The 21,115-nt window shown below is 35.3% G+C and overlaps 1 protein-coding gene across 1 annotated transcript; it reads right to left on the minus strand.

Moving 5' to 3' along the window:
• Positions 1 to 1,682: 1,682 nt before the first annotated feature.
• Positions 1,683 to 20,099, minus strand: LOC137408886 (rab-like protein 6). The gene is made up of 12 exons (XM_068095493.1): positions 20,033 to 20,099; positions 16,688 to 16,863; positions 13,853 to 13,959; positions 12,665 to 12,882; positions 11,297 to 11,437; positions 10,680 to 10,785; positions 9,238 to 9,332; positions 8,206 to 8,324; positions 5,740 to 5,855; positions 3,802 to 4,326; positions 3,472 to 3,591; positions 1,683 to 2,325 (listed from the first exon to the last, which is right to left on the minus strand). Exons 2-12 carry the CDS (start codon positions 16,815 to 16,817, stop codon positions 2,155 to 2,157), a joined length of 1,848 nt encoding a protein of 615 aa, XP_067951594.1. The 5' UTR covers positions 16,818 to 16,863; positions 20,033 to 20,099; the 3' UTR covers positions 1,683 to 2,154.
• Positions 20,100 to 21,115: the final 1,016 nt, after the last annotated feature.

The raw sequence follows: 21,115 nt of genomic DNA on the forward strand, positions 1-21,115 counted from the left end.
TGCCTTGCTAAAATATTAAAAGCATTCCAACACATATGAACGTAATTAAAGATGGCTGCTGCTGCTATGAACATTTAGTATTCATAATTCTAGCAGACATTGTGTTAGTTTTAAACAGAAGAAAGGCTGTCAAATCATACACGCAAAGATGGCTAATTCAACTGACAACCATTAAATGTTTGAAAATTTTTTAATCAAAAATGTTCAAAATTATGTATTACTAAATTCAGAAAAAATCGAAATTTAAAAAAGTAAAATTAGAAAGTTAAATTATATGTTCGAGAATTTTTCAATGAAAATAAATAGTAATTTTTGTAGAATTGTTATATTTTTATTATGATCTGTATTTTTGCTTTAAAACAAAAACATCCTATAAGCATTTTGAATAATCCTTTGTCTTAGATAGCAAATTACGAATTGTATAAGCAACTTCCTGTAATGTCTGCTTTTCAACTCTAGCATAGTGACAAGAATCTCTCCCGATAAATTTTACCTTTTAGTTAAAAAACTGAATTATCGCCAAAAGTTTGCCTCGTTGGATCTTTCAAGGCTATTCCAAGCAGAGGTTTAAACTGAAGTAAAAGATGCTTTTGTACTCTAATTTGATATATTTTGTTTTGCTGAATTTGTAGTGATAAGTCCGTCATAGCTAACTTTCAACTGTTGCGATTTGCTGTTAACAGAACAAGTTTATAGTAAAACAAGAAACAGAGCTTTGGAAGAGTATAACATTGTAGGTTTGTTTTTAATAACGGAAATCTGGAAATCTATGAGGCGGCTTTGACAGAAATTGCAATGCTAAAATGATTATTATAGCCGAACATGTTTAAAATGAAGCTAACCACTGCTCATATGGTAAGGCTCTTGTTGTGTCTTTATGATTGTCTCTTGTAGCAAAACCATCATCTTAAAAGTAAAAAGCAATTTACAATTTGACTGATTTGTCAGCAAGTCTTTGATGAAATGGTAATAAATTTCCTACTAATGCAATGTTCGATCAAGTCTTCAGTTTGAGTTTGCCTACATACACCAGAGTTACTCAGATAGTCATCCCTGCTCTGAAGTCATACTATCAAATTTCGTTACTTTGTTTGTTAGGTTTTTACTGGTACGAAAACCATTTCTTTTTGGAGATGATATTGATACCAAATAATGTTAAAAAATACAATTCAAATACAAACTATACTGTGAGTTTTTTCAGACTTGATAGACTCTATTGGGCTACAATCATTCTGAAACAAGTTTTTGCCGAGTTTAGCTCGAAATACTTACGTTAAAGTTTGCCAAAACACATTTAGTCTACGTGTGTCATGATTATTTAGTCCAGAACTACATTAAATTTTAGAGATTTTAAATTTAGATTAGGAATAACAAAGGGCATAGAGCCTGTGGTCCAGTTATAAATGGAAATATTGAAATCTCAGCTACTTTACAGAAATAAGGCTATTACTTCGCATAAAAAGTGGATTGTTTGATGTTGGAACCTTCCACAGGAGTAGGATTTCAGCTCAAAGGAATTGACCAAGAAGATACAAATCATGATTTTTGAGAAACTTTCTTTTTGCATCTGAGATGGTTGTAGTGCGTACAATAAATTGTTACTTCACAAACAAAAGGTACTACATTGAACCCATGGTACGCTTGGGAGGTGCTTATTTAATCACCAAAATTTGTGATTAATTTCTTGACATCATTTATTTCTTTTATTTGTTATTGTAATTACTTGATTAAACATAAATATAAAATATACACATATGCGCCTATGAAAAGCCAAAAAACAGCAGAATAACATAGATATGATATAATTTAAATATACTACATGTAACAATGAAAAATAGATCAAGGGAGGGTTAATTACATAATCTAAACAAGAACGACTCCTACAAGACGCAGTTGATTTACAGTCAAAATACCACGACAGACGCAAAGCTATATAAGATGACACTTGAAGTAACCATGAATAATCTACAATAAATTACTATCGAACTTGGAGGTGCTCATAAACATAGACCTAGAAGTATTATTAGTCATGATAATGACAAACTCATGGTCTATGAATGTCGACGCAATTACTATACAACCAAATATGAAATCACTCTTAAAGCAACTAGCACGGTGGTGTGGATGTATCTAAGCTTTTATCCTAACACGAGCTCACAGTGACTGGTATTCCTGAGTGTCTGTCTGTCCTGATAAGAACGCTTCCAACGGGTCCACAGGCTTACTTCGAGTCTTCTTTTTCTTCTTCTCTTTGGTTGGTTCCCCATCAGAAGATTTTTTAGACTTTTTGGTTTTCTTCTTTGTTGTCCCCTCCCCTCCGGAGTCCTAAGATGTGAACAAAACCTCAACACTTGCAATACGAGAGCCTTAGTGCCCAGGCATATACACAGTTACGCGTAAGATCAGATCCCATAGTATATGAGTGTTTAAACTGAAGGTTTACTAAATATAGCTATGACTCATTTCCTGTCCAGCGATATTTTAATGACGAGCTTTCCAGCATTATATGTGGCAATACACAAATGAGAAGGCTACTGATACATATATTATGAAAACTCATTTACAACATTTTTTTTGCTGCAATTTTAATAACATGATCGATAAGTATTACCAGAATCGAAATGAAATTTTGTCATTTAATAACAAAAATAGCTGATGAATGTTTTAGTACTAATCATTTCAATAAACAATTTAAACAGCTCAAATATCTGTTAAAACAGTTTGTAGTGATAGTAGTATGATATTGTCTGAGAAAAATCTAAAATAAGAGTGATATTATTTTTACTGAGTATGATGAGTTTCTAGTAACAGGTAAAGTTATCTTGACTAGTTATTAGTTACCAAGTTACTAGTTACCGAGATACTAGTTACCGAGTTACTAGTTTCGAGTTACTAGTTATTGAGTTACTAGTTACCGAGTTACTAGTTACCGAGTTACTAGTTACCGAGTTACTAGTTACCGAGTTACTAGTTACCGAGTTAATAGTTATCGAGTTACCGAGTTATTAGTTACCGAGTTACTAGTTACCGAGTTATTAGTTACCGAGTTACTAGTTACCGAGTTACTAGTTACCGAGTTACCAGTTATTGAGCTACTAGTTACCGAGTTATTAGTTATCGAGTTACTAGTTATCGAGTTACTAGTTACCGAGTTACTAGTTACCGAGTTACTAGTTACCGAGTTAATAGTTATCGAATTACCGAGTTATTAATTACTGAGTTACTAGTTATCGAGTTTCTAGTTATCGAGTTACTAGTTATTGAGTTACTAGTTATCGAGTTATTAGTTACCGAGTTACTAGTTACCGAGTTACCAGTTATCGAGTAACTAGTTACCGAGTTACTAGTTAGCAAGTTACTAGTTATCGAGTTACTAGTTACCGAGTTACTAGTTACCGAGTTAATAGTTACCGAGTTACTAGTTACCAGTTAGCTACCAAATGGTGTTCAAAGCAAAAGAGATAAACAAACCAGAGCTGCTTTTTCCTTTTTAGTTTTCTTTTTCTTTTTGGCAGCTGATCTCTTCTCATCAGAGGGTTTGAAAGCTTGGTGGCTAGTGGCTATATCTGGCAGCTGAACGGGCTGACCCAACTGTCAAGGCATAAGTTACACAAAGGTCAATTGGCATTATGATAAAGCTATATAATAGGTAGACATAGCAATAAAAAGCTGCAACATCTAATTAGTTAAAAACACAAGCGGTGCATCGTCTGAACTGATGGAATGAAATACAAGGATAATAAATATAGAAATGAAATACAAGGATAACAACTGCGGAAATAAAATACGATTAAAACTTACGCTTTCGTCACTCGAAACTGACTGCACTACTTTTGGCTCATCGTCTTCCGATTCGGTCAGTACGATTGCATGACTAGAGGGTTTATTTACCGCTTTGGAAGTTATCAGTGTTGGAGTCTCTGTATCAGAGAAATCCTCATTAAAGCTTTTTATTACAGGCTGGGCAGCTTCCTCCTCACTGTCGGAGTCTTCGCTCGAACCCTCAGCGTTGTCTTCATCTCTCACCTTTTCCTCTCTCGCACTCTCCAACCGAGGGCCTGACATAGCCTCGTGAAACTGTTTAGTGAGTCCACTAATTGTCTCTTCTTCCGCTTCTTCCGAATCAGAAGCTTTTTTTTTTGGTTCTTCTTCATCCGAAGAGAGGACGATGTCGGCGCTGGCTATCTTAATTTTGACAGAAGCCGGCGGTTCGGTCTGCATCTTGTCATCATCTGAGTCAAGGTCATCTCGAAAGGTCGCAACCATTGGATTGTCAGCAGCGTCATCATCCTCATCGGATGTATGACTAAGGGAAGGATTGGCTGGCTGTCAGAATATCAATGCAAATAGTTGTTTATGGTCGCAGGCTACCGATTTCCCAAGATTTTGCTTCTATTTGGTAAACAAGAGCTACTGGGAACCAACTGTATACATAAGTCAAAAGATGTATACAAAAGCTTAGTAGTTTCAAGTCTTCCTTGCATCAATTTTTGTTTTGTGTTTATGACACCACATGACAACCCCATTATTTTCATTTATTTATTTTTTCGTTCGTGTAACTTTTTTTATATTTATTGATTGCCCAATAAAAGTATATATATGTATAACTCAAAGTTTGTCTGCATATCTGTTCATCTGTCAAGCTATAGCGATTAGAATCTAGCAACGAAAAATCTGTATCGCAAAAGATTTGATCTTGGAACCTCCCGTTTACAAGGCGACAAGCTAACCGAATAAGCTACACGGAATACAATAGATTCATTGGGCAATATGAGTCAGTATCTAGGCTAAAATAGGCATAGCAACTCTGCGTTGCGTGCAATGTCACTAAAGCTTGCTCTTACGGCTCTTATTAGCAAGTTTAGCAATACGAATACTAGCTTACTCAAATTAGCCATTGGCAACAACATTACCTGCCACTGTATATAAGCTGTTTTAACACCCGTGCAATGCCCAACATTCAGCTAGTATATATATGTACTTTTATCGGACATGTCAAAATGGAATACAAGAATGATATAGAGTGTATGTATAATGTTTATATACACATATATATACTTTTATTATACCAGTTCTACCTGGACTGCAGGAAGTACCGGCGCTAGTTCAGTAAAAGCTAATAAAAGTAAAATTCTAAGAACTAATGTTATTTTAAGAACCAGAGTTAGCCTAATAACCAGTTAGCCTAAGAACCAGAGTTAGTCTAAAAACCAGAGTTAGTCTAAGAACCAGAGTTAGTCTAAGAACCAGAGTTAGTCTAAGAACCAGAGCTAGTCTAAGAGCCAGAGTTAGTCTAAGAACCAGAGTTAGTCTAAGAACCAGAGTTAGTCTAAGAACCAGAGTTAGTCTAAGAACCAGAGTTAGTCTAAGAACCAGAGTTAGTCTAAGAACCAGAGTTAGTCTTAGAACTAGTTAGTCTAAGAACCAGAGTTAGTCTAAGAACCAGAGTTAGTCTTAGAACTAGTTAGTCTAAGAACCAGAGTTAGCCTGAGAACCAGTGCAGAGAATTTAAATTATGATTAGTTCATCATGAGCAGAAGAGAATGTTCTGGAAGATGGAAACTCCAAATCACTGATGGAGACTCAACTACCGTCTTCAACAAATGATAAGGTAAATAATCTCACCCAAAACAAGTTTACTGTTATTATTACAGGGCTGCATCAAAAAAAAACTCATTGACCTTACTAGCCTCTGTCAAACAAATCACAAGTAGAATGCAGTAAGTTGAATAGACTTACCATTGACCTCTGTTGAGAAGATTGTTTGCTGTCATCAGCGCCAAAGAAATCTCCAACCTCCTTGGAAAGTTCAGGCTGGAAATCATCCACTGATGCACTGGCAGTGACTCCTTTGACTGTGAAGGAAATTTGTTGATGTCAATATTTTTACCTTATATTGGTGATGACAAACTTAACTTTATGTTAGACCTTTGCAAAATTTTTTTGCAAAAAACTTCAAATGAACTGACAAAAAAAAGAAATTCACAAAGTGTATTAATGGAATCACAGAAACTGGTTCCATCTTTATCAGTGCACTCAATCTGTCAACTGCTATCAGTAAAAAAAGATTGAAAAATGGCGGTGAAGTAATATCGGTAAAGTAAGTGAAATGAACAGCATGCTTGTGCAGCTGAAAAAAGTTGTCAAGTGATGTAACCCATCTTAGTGCATCGGCTAGATTCTTAGTTATCAGGTTCTAAAAGGAAACTTCTGATTGTAATCCGTAGAACTGAACCCCTTGAGTAGTTACAAAGCACAACAATCTGGTGACAAGACTTATTAAAACTGGCTAATGCAAGAGCATACCCTACCCTATCACACAGAGTTTCACCCCTAGTATGTATTCTCAAAAAGGTTTTGGAAAAAGAATTACGTATGAAAAGCTTTTTAGATCAATATAGAATAAAGAATATAACTGCACACCGACAAATGGTGGCACCTAACGTAACCTCACAAATGATGCATTTGCAAGACCAGATATAATTCTAAAAGATCAGCTAAGACAATGACTGCTATAACAGGAAACCAATGATAATTATACATATTTGCAGTAAAAAGAGTAATGGAAAAGTTCTACAATTTTTAAACATATCCACTTTTTTAACTCCTGTGATATGCTTGAAATACAAGTGCCTTTTATGACCGGCATTTCACATGATGTCTAGTTACATGTCTACACAACATCCTTAGCTTTCCACTCTGATTTGAATTGCCATAAATAAATATTACATAGCCAATAGTAAATATTTGATAATCTACGAATTACTATATGATATTTTAAGTGGTTCCATAAATGCGATCACCACTGTAAGTTTATAAGGGAAAAATACAAAAGTTTTGTTGTGTTCCTGTTTCATATAATAATAAGAAATTTGACTTTTTGTGGTAAATATATACAAACAAGCTTAATTAAATATTACACAATATATATTATATAATAAATTGATATGGAGAAACAAGTAACAGGCTTTGCTTACTATATAAATATCTAGAAATGTTACACTAGGGTTGCAATGGCTTGTAATCATGAAATCAGATATAACAGAGTAAATCCTTCAGTAACAAAACAAACACGCAAGGCAACAAAAACAGAGACAAGACAAGTGCAACTCTACACATAAACCAACCATGGAGTTTATAACTATATTCTAGTGTTGGGCACGGGTAATAAAACTAATTGAACTCACGGGTTTATCTTCCCTCGAGTCTCGGGTAATATAAATTTTGAGTATTTCGATCTTGCAGATTTGGGTTTTGACATGCGAGTTTGGGTTTTGGTACACGGACCCACCGAGTAGAGTGAAAAAAACTCGGTCTATTGCGCCCTGTGCTCTAAGCACTGTTTAACTCTTTCACTGCCGTATGCGCATTTATGCAAATTTCCCAGCAATTGCGTAGCAGCCTAATTTTATTATCCATTGACATAACTAACGATCTTTAGGATTTTCATGGTATTGACAGTAATGTCCGAATATTTCTCTATAAAATTAGCTTAAAATCACGAAACAATTTTAAATTTTTGTTTGGGTATTTCCAACTTGAAAACAAACACTTTCATGTAAGTTTTATGTATTCTCAAGTACCTCTCGAGTTAGAAAACAGATAATTACTTATGTTGATGACATTATAGCCAATTCAGATTTTTGTGATTACACAGATAATTGCTATAGCAGTACTGACTCTGATGATGGTGAAAGTAATAGTTTTGTAAGAATGAGGAACGTTGTAGAGGATCGTTTTAGCTTCATAAGCGATCGTAGCTTCACATCACTTTATCAATGCACAAAATATAGATATATTGAACTTTTTACATAGCAGTGTTTGCTAACATGTTGGGAAAATAAAATATAGCAAAAATGTTCTAGATGGAGTTTGAAATTGAAAAAATATTGTTTATATGACGCAATATCGGCAATTTTCAGTAAAATGGCTGGCAGTAGGCCGATAGCAAAAATCCTACATAGATGGTAGTGGAAGAGTTAACAACCCGCCCCTGTTAACGCCTGTTAACGCTGCACGAATGTCGGTCGATAGAGAATAGTAATAAAATAATAAATTAATTGAATAGAATTATAATTGCATTGTAAATTTTAAGAAATGTCTGATGTTTGAAAATTTTAAACATAAAACCCGTATTAACAAACCCGATACCCGAAAAACCCATTGACCAACAAGCAATCGTACCCAGCACTAGTATATTCCTACCTGAAGTTATTATGGGTAAGACAGCCTGTGCTCCTACACTCGTGTCTGGTACATCAGGGGGAAGGGTATTGCGCTTCTCAGCCATAGCTGCCTTTTTAGCTGTGTCAGTTTGCAGAGTCCTAAACATGGCAGCAATGACAGCGTACATGCAGAACAGAGTGCTCATGTAAAGGATTACATACTGGCTATAAATAGGATGATACATGACAGACGCCACTTGCTTGAGATACAAGGAGGTGTTGCAACTTGGCAACATGTCAACTCTACATAGATATCCTTACCAAATAGATAGACTTTTTTAGTAAAATTAGTAATTTTGCGCAAACTTCATGTAAAATTAAACAGGCATTGCCCAAATTTTTTTTCCTTTTAAAGCAAATAGCAAGCAGAACGAAATTCAGGCCTCATGTACCTACTCCAGCACTTGTTAATCTTGTTATTTAGCAATTGCATCTTTTTAAAAACCCATAAAGTCTTAGCTTTTAATCGTATTTATAAAGTGTTTCAGTGAACCTGAATGTAGAATATGTACATGAATTGTGTAATCAAGAGTAAAACTCTTATCAGAGACAATAATGATGAGAAGTTGAATATATTAATGGGAATATAATACAGTAGAATATAATTAATTAATTTTTAAAATAGTACAGAATCAAACTAAATAAAACAATTTATTAACACTTTATTAATATTTATACTAATTCTATTAATAGTTGTAATTGTCAAAATTTACCAAAATTTTACTATAATCATATTACTATCATAAGGTTCGAGATATCAACAGGTTTAGTTTGAATTCTAACAACGTGTCCCGCTGTCAGCATACTCAGATTAATCGGCAGCTAAGATTGATGGTAAAGAGTTAAAATGATGTAGATATAGAGTCCTCAAGGTGAGATCAGAACCAACAGAATTGCCTACATGGCTTGTTCTGCTGCTCATGGGTTTTAGTTAAGTTATGAGACCTTGTACGAGTGGAAACTGCCTTTCTATTAGTAACAATAGAGCTAAACATAAATATATATAACTTACTTGTCATAGTCCCTCTCTGCGAGTAGATCAAGTTCTTGGTCTATAGCCTCTGTTTCTCTAGCATTGGCCTCGAGCTGGCCTAGCAGCGTCTCCCTCTACACATTTTATTAGAGACAAATGAATATAAAAGAAGCTTCATTTCCAGTAACAGTAGCTAACAACTTTTAGCGATTTTTTCCATAAGATAACTCCACACTGATATAACATAAATTCCATCGTATAAGTCGACGCGATAGATAAGAAGAGGTCTAAACTGGTTTGAAAATTCTGGTTTTGACACGAACCTGACCCTTTCTCTGGCTCAAATCGCTTGATTGCTAATAGTTCAGTTGGCATCAGAAGCAGGCGATGCGTAGCTGAGGAAATGACATTAAAAAACGCCATCAGCAAATGCGCCATGTATTTGGTGCCATCGGCGATATAGCAATTAACAAAAGAATGAGAGACAAAAGTTCTAGTGAAAATCACAGGACATGAAAAATAACACTTCACCATCGCATTGGCCAACCTCGCCAATAGAACGGAACTGTCACATTTGATAATATGTACATATTTAATGGAAAAGCAATACCGATTTCTGTTAGGAATCATGATTCATATACAAGAAAAAGGATGGATGTGCAATAGTGGAAGCCTCAAATGGAGCATGTATGTAAGACAGATCTTACAAAAACAACACTAAATACAAAAAACACGTGATTCTAAAAGAGAATTCTAGCGATGACAGTTTGAATGGTGAAGAACGAAATTGTGTTTGATTCATCTCATGTTGAGTAGGATTGCTAGTATTTGACTATTTTATAAATAAATCCCTATGTTATTTCATGTAATTTTAATTTGCGACTGTTTTTTGAATTATACTATAAATTGAGTCATAAAAAACGTAACCGCCATGCCAGTCGAGGATGGATTTTAAAGCTTGCAATTTGGTGCCCAATTTTTGACTTATATGCCAAAATTTATAGAATAATAAACTTTGATAATCATATAAGAAAACATAAAAAACAAACTCAGAAAGTTCATGCCAACATCATTTAGTCACTGCACTATCTTAGCATAACAAAGCATCTGGGAGTTGCCTGCTCACTAATTCTTCAGAAACTGCCCTTGAGGTAGAAAGCGTGTCAGAGGTAGTTGAATTACTCTTTGGCTCTGGAATGAGCTATTTTTAGACTTTTAGTGAGATTTCTAAGGTGTCAACATTAAACTGACATATATGCTGATATACTCCTTTGCAACCATTAACACCAGCATCCAACATTATATAAAAATTGGTTCTTATATATCAAACAAACTAGAGAGCTAATTTTACGTGTAAAATAGTTCGTCAAAAATTATACCATAAACGTTTCAATAAAGATAGAAAACGAATTCTGACCTGCCCTTCAGTTCGTTCACACGATTGTAAAATAGTAAGTGGTCTGTTATGATGTTATCCTTACCTGAAGTGTGAGAAATGGAACATTAAAGAATGCATGCAAGTATCTTAGTCCATAGCCATTGACGAGAGATGACTCAGTGAATCTGATGGGTGCAGCTGACTTCCCTCTAAAACAGTAGAGAGGATAACTCCAGACCAATGCAACTATTTGGAGAGTCAACACTTTCGGATAAAACAATTAAATGTGATTTGATTAGTTGATTTGGAAAATGTATTCTTATTAAAAAGTTAAATTTTCCGAGTTCAAAAAGGAGATATAATAACTAACTTGGCAGTTTAAACAGATTTTAAATGGACATCGGATAGAATTATAGATGATGAGTATGTCTGTATAGGTTCAGACCTAGTTGTGGCACACAGGCTACATCTAAACTGAAATCTCTGCAATAGCATAGTCAGTAACATCTCACTTTAATCAGTTGTGTGAGAACAGTGATACAACAAGAAACACCGAAGATGGCTAGCTCTGCTGTATTAGCAATCCAGAAGCTAAGTGAGATTCACAGTGAAGCCCTGCAACTATACCTCCATGATGAGGAGTATATCTATGTACCCATCTATGAACATGTCAATAGATTCGCTAAAAAAATCTTTGATTGGCTAACTAGTTATTCTCACCTATCTAAGGAAGCCAGGAAGTAAATGGGTGTGTCCTTATCAACCGTCCGATGTTGACCCATATCCCTGCAATTGGCTAGGATTACTATTGGAATATTAGAGGGTGTCTTTTCAATTTCTCTCTCCACGTACTGCCAAGTCCTATGCAACCAACCAAACCATCATCATAGTAATACTATATGAGTAATAAGACTCTGGTTCTTTAAAGAGAAGATAACTCTTGTGCTAAGAATTTATGGCTCAGCTTTACTGTTTGTCTGTTTCTATAGATCGGTATACCGTAAAACCTCTATTTAAGCGCCATGGGGTTGTACTGTTCAACCCTCCTTTATAGTGGCATTCTATTATTAATTCATGTAAAGGTGGTGTTGAGATAGAGGTTGTACGGTAGTTGGATCCTCAGCATTCAACGTTTATAGATAAACCAGTAATCAGTTCAGACACAGCAAAAGTGAATGTTTTGCTTCGATTGTATTGGCTTATAATGAGCATCTCAATTCTGTCCAATGATGCTGTACGTTGGAAAAGATCACATTCGCTGAGTAACACAATTCCAGTCATTCATATTTTTGAGGTACTTGACAAGATCTACATAGGGAGAATAATCTTATATCTTACCCAGAATCCTAATGCAATTGCGAAAATGCAAACTGCGAAACCCTTACACAGTAGGTATACAGATAGAAGACAGGAATTACAAAATGTTACTGTATAAACCCAACTAGTTGCAACTGCTTAGAAGCTTATTCACTATGTTTCCATGACACAGATTTGGAGTTGTGCATAAGTTGCGTTACCATGCGAGTTACCATGGTTACCATGCGAGTTGGTGTTTCTATGGAAACTTACCATGCGAGTTAGGTGTTTCTATGGAAACTTACCATGCGAGTTAGGTGTTTCTATGGAAACTCGCATGATGTGGATTGACTCCGGCACCTTGTTGAAAAAAGGTAAAGAATAGTACGCTATAAGTTAATAATTAGTGACACACATGTTAGTGGCGCACGTGTTATCGACGCAAACTCGTGAAGCTCGATTGAAAAAGGACAAACGGAAGTATTGAAAATGTTTAAATTGAATAGCTGGCGCAGTATTTTAATGCGTATCATTCGCAAGAGCTGTTTTCATTATTCGCAAGCATGACAGATTCAATAAAGTTTTGCGAATCGCAAAACTCGCTTAGCTTGCAGATTTATGCCGTTTCCATGATGCGGATAACTTGCAGATTGGCTCAAATTCGCACAACATACATGTTATGAAAACATAGTGATTGCTCAGCTAGCAAACTGAGATGTGTTCCCAATATTACATAATAGATACTATTATGTAATACTAAAAATAATTAGCAAGCTAACCTTTGGCACTTACCAGAGTTTGGTCACGTCATACATGAGTATCACAGCGTGAGTGCCTTTATAGACATCCAAAAATTGAGCATCGAGTGAGGGCGTGTCCATAGCATCATTTCCTTCGTGGTTTAGCTTTAGTCCATTATCTGGCTTACGCCGCGCCTTGTCCACAACGTCCCAAACTTCAACTTTGACGACATCGTCTGTAGCCTTGTAGTTCCACACAATACTGGCTACCTAAAGTACAAATGATAAATATACTTTAGTGCAGCTAGTAAATATTTTACTCTCTGTGAATTTCTGTCAGCCACTTGAACCAATGAAGTCGCACCAAATTCTAGTATATTTTATCAGAAAGTATCAGTATTTTTCTATCATTAGCGATTGTTTTTGATGTTTGAGGTGGTCTGACTGCCAGGATGTTTTAAGATTAAAATCGATCAAACTTGATCGTGGTTAAAACACTCAAATCAAGCGAAAGTGTGATTATGACATCTATAGTTGCAAATACACCGACAGAATAGAGTCTGACAGAATAGAAAAGCGTAACGCTGCAGCTTGAACGCAATAGCTGATAACAACTACAGCAATGATAGCAACTAGTGACATCATTGCACAGGTTTTTTTCTTCTGAGCATTTTAAACGCAATCAAGTTTTATTGATTTCAATCTTGAAACATCCTGGCAGTCAGATCACCTTAAACAACAAAATTGCAAATGATAGAAAAATACCGATACTTTTTGACAACACCTACAAAACTTTTGTGAAGTTCTTTAATCACAAAGTCTGATGTTTCTTTAATGTTAAAAAGTGCTAATTTAATAACTGGAATATACAAACAGCAAAATTATATAACTGAAGTAAAAGAATTTGAAGAGTTATATTTCCAACAGACTCTGAAGAGTTTAAACACAATATGTTCTTTTCAACTGTTTAAAAACAATCCACTTCAACTGTGATATACGAATCATAAATCCACCAAACACGTTAAAAACTAGCTTTTGAACAGAGAGAACAGTGATACGATAGCTGACAACGAATTCACAAGACATGACGGAGTCGTCTATCCAACCATCATATTCGACTCTAAACTCCTCTTGGACACTTTTATAGAAGAGATAACTCTATAGAAGCTTCATAAAGCAGACAAATGTGAACAGAGCATTCGAATTCCTGTTTGTTAAAAGGTGAGTTAAAAACGTTTACCTGAATCTCGTCAGTAGGAAGGTACTCCTCTCTAAACTTTTGGCCTTGCAGCCTCAGAAACAGAGTCGTCTTCCCTACATTTCTATCTCCCTTTATAATCACTTTCACTGTAAATACATCTCACACGAATCACATGAAGCAGATGCATGAAAAGTTAAAACAATATTTCATAAAACTGGCACCACTATTAACACCCAAATAACTCACTTCCTAGAGCCAAGAAGTACTTCAGCGGTTTAAAGGAATTGTCTCTGGTTTAGACCAGGAAATTCATACATGGCTAGTAGATTATTTGATTTTATGGTTTAAATAGTAGCAATAGTAGCTCCTAGTAACGTCAGTTTTGAAAAAAGCCGAGAGAAGGAGGTGTTATCTGTTGCTGCACGTAGAATTAGAGTTGAACAAAGTATGTTGATAGGACAACTCCAACCAGAACTGTTGAGATAAAGTTGAGCAAAAACTTTTTTGTTCTATCACTTGTATCCATTAGTCAACAAAATCTTCAAGTCTCATATAAAACTGTCTAATTAACTGTCTAGCAAACAGAGACTGCAACTAACTCTGGTTATGCTCTGCTTAGAAAGTTGGGTTTCAGAACATAGCTACTACAGAATATCAGATGGCGATTTGAAGCTACTGTGTGATGTTTCCTATTATGCCTGACAGCCGATATTGCCTTGCAGACAGTACATGTAAAGATAACACTTACTCATATAATAATGCTTTTTAAAAGATCGAATTCACTTAAAAGTTTGTAAAAGCTGACCAAATGTTGTTTTTTTTTCTCTCAGGTTGCAGGAAAGAGCAATGACAAAGTTTTTCGTTGGAGTGGATCTCCCTCACAACAAGGGGATCTGAGTTTATCACATATTTCTAGAGTGAGCCATAGAATTGAGTGTCAATGTCTTATATATATATATATTTATATATATATACAATATTTTATTTAGATCTATATATACAGTGCCATCAGAAATTATGAGACCCCCTCACATTTTAAGAGACAATTGGTGGTAGCAATGATTTACTGACTTAGTTTTACAAAAAACTATCATAAACCATATACCATTAGATGCGGAATTTTCTACTGATTAATATGAAGCAAATTTCCACCACATAACAATCCATACTTATTTTTTATCTCAATCGAAAGGCATATGCAACTGATATGAATAAAAAAATGAAAATTTGCTTATCTATTTCTATTGAATTTTCAGCTCGTTCAGCTTTTGATATTCCTGAAATATAATTTGAACAACTCTTGTAAATAGATGGTGGCCCTGAAAAGAGCCGTTGGGGTTGTCAATTTGCTGGGGTTACCATTAATATTTGGTAGGCCAGCCTTTGTTCTTGATCACAGCTTGACAGCGTCTTGGCATGCTGCTGACCAGATTTTGCAGTTCTTCTGCAGTCACAATGTGATGCCATGCTCTGATTATCTTTTCTATCAGCATTCTTTTGTTGGTTGGCTTGTCTTTCGCTATGATGCAACTCATCCTCTGCCATAAGTTCTCTATTAGGTTCAAGTCTGGAGATTGGGCTGGCCAATTAATGGTTCTCACTTCATTCTCCTCCGTCCATCTTTTCACCAATCTTGCACGATGACAAGGTGCATTGTCATCCTGAAACATCCAGTCATCCATTTGAAAGAGGGTTCTGGCACTTGGCAGCATCTTGGTCTGCAGAACATCCTTGTACTTTGTAGCATTCATCATTCCTTCGCAGATATGGAGGCGACCAATTCCACTTGCCGCCATGCACCCCCAAACCATTACACTGGTCGGGTGTTTGATGGTTGGCAATATGCACTGTGAGCTAAATTCTTCAGTGGTTCTTCTTCTGACGTAGTTGTTACCCGCATGGTTCTGGATTGTGAATGTGCTTTCATCGCTGAACAAGACTTTTGCCCACTGCTCCTCCGTCCATGTCAAATGTTCTCTTGCCCAAGTCAATCGTGCCTTTCTCTGCTTCTCATTGACTTTTGGTTTCCTTCTTGCCTTACAACCTCTCAGACCATTCTCCAACAACCTGGTTCTGACTGTTGAAGGGGCCACATCAACATCAGCTGACTCTTTCCATTCTCTGCAGAGGTCAGTACTTGTCAAGCGACGGTTTCCCATGGACAGCCGCACCAGGGTGCGATCCATCCGTCCATCCATCCATCCGACATCCATATATAGTATGGATTGTTATGTGATGGAAATTTGCTTCATATTAATCAGTAGAAAATTCCGCATCTAATGGTATATGGTTTATGATAGTTTTTTGTAAAACTAAGTCAGTAAATCATTGCTACCACCAATTGTCTCTTAAAATGTGAGGTGGTCTCATAATTTCTGACGGCACTGTATATACTGTATATATATACTGTATATATATATGTGTGTATACATGTACATACATATAACAATAACATATAATATAATAATTATAATAACATATAACATATACAACGGTAACAGTTTCTACCCCAAGATGGCAGCAGAGGTTGAAGCCATGGACTAGCAGTGGAGACAAAAACAGTGTAGCTAAAAATAAACAAAGTTCTATTTGTGGTATAATGGGGGTTGAATGATTACGGGGCCCATCACTGCAACCCCTTAATTGACCCACCAATCACTAGGCACAACTACATGGATATCAGTATTCAGCTGTTTGACCCCACAAGGCTCTGCGCAAACAGGGTCAATTGATTATATGAGGGTACCAACAATCATCAAGTCCAAAGTTCTTATTAATCATTGATTGAGCCTCAGTAATGCAAAATACATGAGAATAAAATGATATCCTAAAGGTTCACATAGTTTACAGCAAGACCAAAGTCTGAGTACTTACTGTTGTATTGTACTCCTTTAGCATACTTAGACTGCAGTTCTGCTGACATAGCCTGCATTCCTGAAGCAGAAGTGGTTGGTCCTCTCCGTTCTTCATCCTTTTTCTTTATAAGCTTCTTTAAAAAACTCATTCTTTCCCTAGCAGTTTATAGCATTATGCGCTAAGCTGCTGGTGTACTAAAAAATAATTTTTGAGACGTGATGTAAGAGATACTCAGAAAAGATAAACTGTGTAATACGCTTTATACTGAAGATGAAGTTAAAATGAAAAAGGTACTGACACAATGTCTTTGTGACAAAAAATGAGGCATTCAGTATAAATTACTTTCAATTACCGCATTTCGTTTGAAAATTGGAAATTTTCAAACCATTTGGTGGGATTGAAAATTGATTGTGGGATTGATATATTGATTTTGGCTTTATAAAAACCATAGCATGATTTTTCTGATGAGTTTTTGATTCGGTGTCTGCAAAGATAAAAATGGCCACCTTCGATATCAGATGTAATGTCAAAGCATATTCATATACAACATCATAGGCAGCTTTAACAAGCTGTAAAGCCTTAGAGCACATCTAAGGGAGGCCCTAACCTAGGACTATTTACGTGAATGTTATATGAGAAGCAAAAACACAAAAAAGCTACACAAACATTCAGATAAAATATAGATGTAATTTATATTCCTTATAAATGTGAAAACAATTAATTTTGAAATGGTAATTACAGGACAGCTACTGCAGCAAATAAGCTACCTCTAATTGCCAACTCGTGATATATTCATGATCCAATTTACAATGTACGTACATAGTATTCCTGGTCACTATTTACTTTGAATATAGAACTTTAAAGGAGATGCTAATGTACTAAGTTCGATAAACATATAAATTGATATTCAAAAGCTGCAGGAATTAAAAACTTCACTAAAGCGCTAGTTTCCTTTTTAACCATCAAATGAAACATGCTAGAAATATATTAGAGATACAAAACAAAGGCTTTACTCATTGAAATTTCAAGTTTAAAAATTTTTGAAATTTGTAATTTTAAAATTTAATAGTTTTAAAAAACAAATTTTTTAACAACATAAAAAATGTAACCTCCTCAGAATTGTCTCAGTTTCACCAAAGCAGGCACTTTAAAGAAATTACTGTCACAAACTATATCACATCTCCTGTTTCTCTTATACCTTTATATGATTATATACTAGTTTTCAATAGACATCTTTCACTTTTTGGAAGGTATTTTATTATAATTATATTTCTGAGCATTCCTAATGGCAATATAGACAAAAAAAACTAATCATCCACATCATGCATTACCTTTGCTCATAGTTAGCTTCCTTTGCAATGAACGTGGCTAACAAAGCTGTAGCCAAATGTGCAGTTGAAATAAAAATATTTGGCCACCATGCGTGATACTTCATTTCTTAGCAGCCATCTCATGACACAATTCACGCTGTTAGATGGCATATTTTCTAATGTGAATGACAATGTTAACTTTGAGGATTCTAAAAAATTGTGCTTAGCATTGTCCAAACAATATTGTAACCTTATCGTTTCGCTGTAAGAGATTCCGAAGCTTTCATTTATACTGAGATAAAAAATGACAAAAAAGAAAGAATTACTTTTTAAGATTGCAGCTACAGTTGTTTTGAAATTCTGGTCAATACCATTAGTGCATCGCTAATTACTCTTTGTGGGAAGTAAAACTATTGATCTTGCAAACTAAAAAGAACTCCAACCTTTCCAGGTCAGCGTTTACTTGTGTAGTTTCTCATCTCACAACAAACATCTACTTTACTACCTTGCAGTTAAAGTTGAACTTATTGCAAAAAGATTTGAACACAGATGAAGTGTCAGTTTTCATGAGCGAGTCTTGCAACATGTAATGATGCCTTGCTGCATAACTTAACAGTAATCCCTTTCATATGATGACATAATTAGAATGGGAAACAGTAAAGAGTGAGCTCTGACTGTAAATATATCATTCTCACATCAATTTCTACATGATTCTCACTCAATCCAGATATTGATGTGACTCACTCATTAAGTGTCGGGCACACTGTCTAACAAACCGCTTAACCCACTCAATTGCCACTTATATAATGAAGACATTTGAACAGATTCCATTCGGGCCAATGTAATTAATCCATTTAGTGTTCACCTCCCTGCGTCAAAAATTTTGGTGGTGTAGCAAAGTATTCCAAAACAATATTATACTTTTAGGCTATGTGTAAATCTATAGAAATGATTTCAAGTTTTTGAAAAGCTTAGAACATTGTTTGTATTGAATGGTCAACCAGCTGACTTTGATCATTACTCGCTACATTACGGCAATTTTTACACTAAATAATTTTGTGTGACATGGTACTATAAAGTTTAAACACTAAGGAATCTGCACGCTCAACTTTTATGATGTAGATAAATGTTTTGACTAACACTGACATTATTCGCCATTCCCAGATTTTTTTCAAGGTTATGAAAGATTTAACCTCGCAGTTTGAAAATAGGCGTTTTATAGTCAATAAAAATAATTAGAAAGCAGTCAAAGTTCAATCTATTTGTTTCCATGCGATATGTAGATGATAAAAATGTTTTGCTATATAAGCTTGGATCATTTGAAGGATATTAATCATATTACCTCAGTCGAGGTAGAACTTCTAAACAATTTATAACGGCAAGGCCAGGCATAGCGTCACACACATAGGCAATTGTGCTTTCTACCCTTTGCAATCATAATTTTCTTTCAATTAGTGAGTTAACATTGTCAGACATACAAAAAGATGAAAACTTTTATAATGAAATCTTCTCTCATGATGATATGGAGCATACAAGTAGACTTTTCTGGTATGGTGCGTGAAACAAATAGTATGAACTTTGACTGCTTGCTGATTATTTTATTGACTATAAAACGCTTATTTTTATATTATGGTATGGTGCATGACGCACCATAATATAAAAATAAGCGTTTTATAGTCAATAAAATAATCAGCAAGCAGTCAAAGTACAAACTATTTGTTTTCGCGCGATATGTTGATAAGTTTTGCTATATAAGCTTGAATCATTTGAAGGAGATTAATCATATAATCTCAGTCAAGGTAGAACTTTTAAACAATTTATAATATAAATCTTAAAAAAGCCTCTAGTTTTGTTGAGATTGTACGAGTACTTCTGTAATAGCATTTTGTTATAGGCACATGTAGGATTGTTGCGTACTGGTTGACGTCCCTCTCGAGGAGGAAGATCTTCGATCTACAATTACTTCAGAAAAAAAAACTGTTGTCTCCAAATATTAGCTTTTAAAAAAACTATTCTGTACTCATTAAATTCAATTTTACATATCACGACAAACCTTTTCCGCAACAAAAGCTAACCCTAATTATTTTTGAAGTTTAACGAGTGACAAAATTACGATAAATACTAAAGCTTAACAAAAGTGATGTGGAACTAGGTGAAATCGCCATCCAACTATATGGCTAAAATGAATAAAAAAGGGCTTGTGTAAAATCTTCGCAATGTGTTTTGGAACACGTAGTTAGTGAATCCAATGGTTGTACGAATACAAAAACATTAGCCAATGGTCTCTTTAGCACCTGCTCTACACAAAGTAAAAAATCATAGAGTGAAACTTGTGGCTAAATTCATATGCTTGTCGTTGTTATATTAATCACTGGTAGCACATCGTCAGAGAGTTTCGATGGTTTGTCGAAAACTGAAAAGAACTCTGTTGGTCTAAACTTTTAGTCTATAGAACTAGTGTTTACGCTAACAACATACACCAATATAATTCTGGCGACAGGCCTTCGCTCCGCACTCACATGCAAATCCGGTCGACGCTAATCGTAAGGAAAGATAACTTCAAAAAGAATTGTAACACGAGTATTATTTAGAAACCGTCGTTTCACCTCAACCTCCACAACGAGACGCTATGACATACATAAATACCAATAAATAAAATGATGCAACAAACTTTTTCTCAAAAACAGTTATATCGTGTAACTGTCGTGTCAATTGTGTATAACAGTTATATCGTGTCAATTGTGTAACTGATTCAGATATGGCAATGTGCTTCGCAGAGAATTTTAAATCCGTTTTCACTGTCGATGACGGCCTCACTCCTGAGGTCTCGGCCACTATGTCTGATAGGGCTGTTGACTCGCAGGCAGATATTGATATTGGTGAGGAAGGTGTTCTGGCCATCCTGAAATCTCTCAACCGCCGTAAAGGCTCAGGCCCGGATAATCTCAGTCCTGCACTACTTAATTTTTTAGCTACAGACATAGCTCCTACTTTGACACTAATTTTTAAACATTCCCTAAATACAGGGTGTGTTCCAAGAGACTGGAAGTGTGCAAACATCGTACCTGTTTTCAAAAAAGGCGACAGAAAAGCACCGCTTAACTACAGGCCAATTTTTCTGACTAGCGTCCTGTCG

The sequence above is a fragment of the Watersipora subatra genome, chromosome 11, assembly GCF_963576615.1.
Source record: "Watersipora subatra chromosome 11, tzWatSuba1.1, whole genome shotgun sequence".
NCBI classification, from domain to species: Eukaryota; Metazoa; Bryozoa; class Gymnolaemata; order Cheilostomatida; family Watersiporidae; genus Watersipora; species Watersipora subatra.